The 5,329-nt window shown below is 41.7% G+C and overlaps 1 protein-coding gene across 1 annotated transcript; it reads right to left on the bottom strand.

Annotated features, from left to right (window-relative positions):
- Positions 1-780: 780 nt before the first annotated feature.
- SSBP1 (single-stranded DNA binding protein 1, mitochondrial) lies at positions 781-4,269 on the bottom strand (the record flags this gene model as incomplete). The annotated part of the gene is made up of 5 exons (XM_010010596.1): positions 781-945; positions 2,068-2,156; positions 2,375-2,462; positions 3,126-3,266; positions 4,209-4,269. Coding segments are annotated over 5 exons (426 nt in total), but the record flags the coding sequence as incomplete, so codon positions are not given.
- Positions 4,270-5,329: the final 1,060 nt, after the last annotated feature.

Here is a 5,329-nt window from a genome sequence, read left to right as displayed (position 1 = left end):
ACATCCCACTATATTACATTGGGAATTTCACTGCTTCTCCACGTAATAGAATGGAACGCCTTTTAGTTGTGCAATTTTTTACTAACAGTACTACTAATTCTCAGTCTTTCTGACAGTGAAACAAAGTTAAAGCAAAGTAAACGACATCCTCACATTAACTGAGAATCCTGGACCAGGAATGCAGTTCACACGCTGTTGCAAGCCTCTCAAAGGAACAGACACAGCAGTCCTTCCTCCAGCTCCTCCTGATGGCAAATGATGGGCATAGCACCCTAACAAGACCTGAGCACATGCCCAAAACAGGGTTTGGTGAATGACAGCACCTGGTTTGATCAAATGCTGTGATCAGTGGAGGCACAGACGCAAATGCACAGAAGGCTTTCTCCAGGTCTGTGACAGAGAAACTTCTAAGATGAGCACCAGTCGAGGCCAATGGTTCTGCTTTAAACTTACCAATTTATTCCATTAAGGAAAAACGGCGAATGACACCTGTAGAACAGAGGGATGTGAACAGTGAGAGGTGGCGAGGCTATCAGGCCCCACAAGACAGAAGAGAGATTGTTAAGGCAGCCAAAGATATATAAGGTTTTAAAATGGCTGAAGATGCAAAGAGCAACTTCTATTTACGTACATGTATACATGTATTTACATACATATTCACCAGCTCAGGAATTAATATAGCTGCCCAGGTTACCTTTTCAGAACAAAAAAAGAAATCCAGATGATGAACAGAGAGAAAGCAGACAGGAAAACAAAAACAAATACACACAGATACCCTACAGGTATCAAAGATTTTATTTACCTTTTAAAGAAACTACAGCAATATACATCATTACAGAATTATGAAGCACTGTAAAACAGAAGGAATGAAACGGCCTGGGTCCAAGCACTATCGACCTCACACCTTTTCTTTCATACCACTGTCACTCAGGAAAATCACATTATCTGAAAAGAAACAAAATTTAATCTTCAGGATTGTTTTCTCCTGTTGCAAACCTGCACACCCACAAAGGCAACATATTAGTGTTAGAATAAGCTGCAAAGACATGTACCTCAGAACAGAGTAGATCATAAAAGTAACTGATACAAGGTTCTTGCTCTGTACCCACAAAAACCTGACAATTCAAGGCGACCATACATACTATGAAACAGATGTCCTAAACCTGACGAAAAGCTGCTGAAGTCAAAGATACCAGAAACATTTTAAATTAATGGTTTAATTCTTTGACTATGATCTCTATCAGTTACAGCTTATCTCCTTTTTATTTCGTCGTTTTCAATATGTGCTACCATGTCATCATCAACAGAACTACCAGAAGCTTGTATTGCATCAAGCCTTGGTAATTTCTAAAGCATCTTGAGACTGGTGATATTGAATGTGAAGAAGCCACCTTTAGGATAAATATTAGTTAAAACTAGAGACTTGCTTCTCCCCCCTGGCTGTTTATCAACATCAACCTACAGCCCTGCTAGGTGAACTGCTCATGCAGAAGTCTGATTACTATCATTTTATAGAGGCTGCACAGCAGAACATCCAGAATTGTGGTTGGGGTGGTATTTTTTGTTCCTTCTTTCCTTCTTCCATTTATCCTTCAGAAACATTTGCTATACTACCCAATTATCTTAGCCCTCCATAAAAGCAAAAAGTTGAGTTTCCAAGTTCTCTTTATCGTGTCTACCCAAAGGATAAGTCTACTCCCTATCCATTCTGTGCTTTTCTTACCACTACTGTCTACCCGACTCAGGTCTTTCTAAACTCTCCACCAAGTCATCCCCACATAGAATATCTTTCACAGAGGTCCTTAACATTGGTACTTCCATACAGTATATACCTCCTGCACCAACTGGTTTGTGAGGACAAAGGATGCAACAGTTTGCAACTACATGCTCTCGTTTTCTGTCTTCACAAGCGGAGCCAGAGGACACCTAGTGGTACAGCCTATTCCTTCTCTCAAAATCCCCAGGTGAAGATACTGAGGGTAAGACAAGACAAGCTCTACTTCAAAGGTCCTCCACCCCCTCTCCATTTCAAAAGGTCAAAGTAGGCCTCAGTGTTTTGTTCCTTACCTGCTATAATTGTTGTGGCCTGACGCCTCACGTTGTTTTTATCTGTATATTCACCATAGTCTATCTTCCCTTCAACAAAGATTCGCGCACTGAAAAAAATCAAGAATTTCTTTCTGGTCAGAGAACTCTACTGCTGTTTTCTCCTCTGTATCTGATTCTGAATACAGAAGCTTTTGCACCAGTTGTTTGAAGCAGGTCTGCTAATTTACTTTATGACACTTCTACCTTCATATAGTTCCTGATCACCATAATTATTACATTAGTTGATTATTAAGACATTAAATCCTCAAACACATTTGTTACTCACCCTTTCTTCACATACTGATAGGTAACATCCCTGAGGCCTGGTCTGAAGACAGAGATCCTGTGCCATGTCGTCTTCTGACTGATATCACCTAAGTAACATAAAAATAACAAAGTCGGATGCCAAATCCTCTTCTCGATGCAAATCTCAGAAGTTAGTTTCAACATCTTGGTGTTCTCAAATTATTAGAAATGATTTGAGCACTCAATCTCTCCCTCCATACTAGAACTCAGTGTTCCACTCATCTGTGTCCAAACAGAAGTATCATGCAGAAGCACAGTTCAAACCAAGAGATCAGTCTTCCTGGAAGCCAGTGCTCATACTAGAAGTTTTTCCCCCCACACACACACACCACATTGAACAAAAATTAGAGAAAGAAGGTGACATTTGTAGCCTCAGACTGATGGAAGAATCAAAGAGAAAATGTATCATTCTTTTTTTTTTCCCCTCCTCTCGGAATACAAATAACAGTATGGAACCTGCTACACCTCTGGCAACCCCAGCAGTGAAAAACTGGGACTCAATACTCGTTCCCCTCCTCCACAGGAAGGCTGATATGCAGACCTCTCTTCAGTACACACAACTGGTGATCAGCAAGAGACACACAAATGCACCAGCAACTTTACTGACCTCAAAGGAACTTCCCTGCAGCTGAGAGATTTACACGACAGCCTGAAGACAAAGCACAGTCCTACCAAATATACAAAGACAACCCCGAAACCCAGCAGAAGCAAGTTGCTCATTGCAGACTCACCTCCCTGGTTTAGCTCACTTTCCCCTGTTCGCCACATCTCATTGGTTGCGAGAGAAAATATGGTAACGGGATTTTTTCCTTCCACTTGCCTCATGATAGGGTCCTGTCCAACCCGACCAAGTAACTGAACACGGTTCATGGCTGAAACACGAGACAGTAAATACATATACAGGTGAATGATGATGTTTCTAATCATGGCAAGTCGTAAGCCAGCAGCTTTTGTCAAGGGCCAGAAAAATTTCTTTCTGTACCTCCTACACATTTTTCAAGCTTTTGTGACTTTTGGCTTATTCAGGCCCTGCACATGGTTGACTGTGCCTGTACTATCATTATCACTGCTGAAGAAGCTCATTTAGAAAACTAAAGGTTCTTCATTCTTTCTGTTTCGTCATCTTCTTCACAGACACAACCATATGTCACTTGAGACTACTCTATACTTACTTATCTAGACATACTGATAAGACCATAGCATTATTTTTTCCTTAAAACAGTACCTTAAAACCAAAAAAATGGCATTATTACACCCCATTCTTTAAATTAGACAGTACCAGGACTAGGTTGACACAATTTATTCCTTTTCCTCGTTAAAGAACAACTGGAGAAGGTCAGGGAAGCATCACTCTTGCACAATGAGCACATGAATTAGATGGTAAAGTCTGAAGCGTACACCTGGAGCAAATCACGCTGGGGCAGCAGCACCCACACAAGTCCCCCAGGCACATGAGAGTTGTAGAAACAAGCATAAGACACCTAAAGGCAGGTATGAGAACACATAACAGCAGCATATCCAATTCACTACCACTAATAAAGCACAACTACATGCCTTTTACAGGTTGTACTCCATGTCAGGGCTTTTTTCTGTTCCCCCTTAGGGACTGCTTGACTTGCTCAAATACCAGATAGAAAGCTACCTACAAGGGTTTATTTAAAACAATATATTTGGCATTACTGCATTCAGGAGCTACCACTCCTATCTCGTTTTCTCCTGGTCATTCTAAAACTGAGGCAAAACCCACAGAGGGTAAGCTGAGAACAGAGAACCCACCCAGAGAACAGCTACAGTTCATGTCAGGACCCACTTACATCTTTCGAGTACCAATGAGCCAACTGTGTCAGAGTCATGTCTTACAAACTGGCGAAGCACCTGAAGGAACAGACAGATGTTAGTTTCCAAGATACAAAGTATGAGCAGTATCCATGTGCTTTTACACTTCAATTTCTAAATGCTTACAGAGGTTCTGCAAGGACATTCTTTTGGGGCAACTTATGGGGGGACTGAGGGAAGAAATTTGTTCAGCTAAATGAAGCCAATAGGATTATTAAAAAAAAAACAAAACAAAAAAAAACCTGGGGTTTAAAAGCGGCTTAGGAAAAAGAGTGGCCTAAAGGTACACCTCCAGCAATTATTTCTGGGACACGCGGTAACTACTGCTCTTCTGTAATACATAACAGGAGAGGGTTGAAGCAAAGGGGTTGTTTAGTTCATTGGGCTTTGGTTTTCGGAAACAAACACAGTTTTGATAATTTCAATAACCTTCTGTTCCACTTCAGAGATTAACAAGATGTGCCCCAAATTTACTTCTATCTACTGCCATAAGGAGTACAATGACGCACTGATAACCCCTTGTTCCCAAGCTACCAGCAAATCAAGGCCACAAAAAAGCAAATGCTGCAGCTAAACACAAGTGAGAAAAAGAAAGGGAACTGACTTGATGCTGGCAAATATCATGTCCTAGTAGAAAAGAACAGAAAAATAAAAGCCCACGAACACCTCCGCGAGAAGCTCAAGTGCAGGAACTGGGAAAAAAGCTCATCTCCTGTTACAACTGGTTGCAAAACTTAACGGAAGGCGAGGCTGACATCTCTTTGCTAAGGAACTAAACACAACCTGCAAAACTAAAGTTCTTTGCTATGTCCGTGTGGTTCATTGATGCAGATGCAAACTATTTAAGCCTCATTCCATGCACAAGCCACATCTTTCAATACGTCGCTTTTTCAGTAGCTGAGTAATTAAGGCCCAGGACGCACATTGTTTACAGAGTAGGAGCGCAAACAGAACCTCCCTCTGTTCTTCACGGGTAGCGCCACGTATTTTCCGAGAAATAACATAAACACCACCTGCGACCCGGCACTCCCGTGGGAGAATCCACACTTTCTTCCTACGGGCAGAACGCGGCCGGTTCGCGCAGCACAGCCGAGGCGCC

The sequence above is a fragment of the Nestor notabilis genome, unplaced genomic scaffold (genome assembly GCF_000696875.1).
Source record: "Nestor notabilis isolate BGI_N333 unplaced genomic scaffold, ASM69687v1 scaffold6680, whole genome shotgun sequence".
NCBI classification, from domain to species: Eukaryota; Metazoa; Chordata; class Aves; order Psittaciformes; family Psittacidae; genus Nestor; species Nestor notabilis.
The sequence above is the reverse complement of the archived record's forward strand: the minus strand, read 5'-3'. Positions and strand labels throughout refer to the sequence as shown.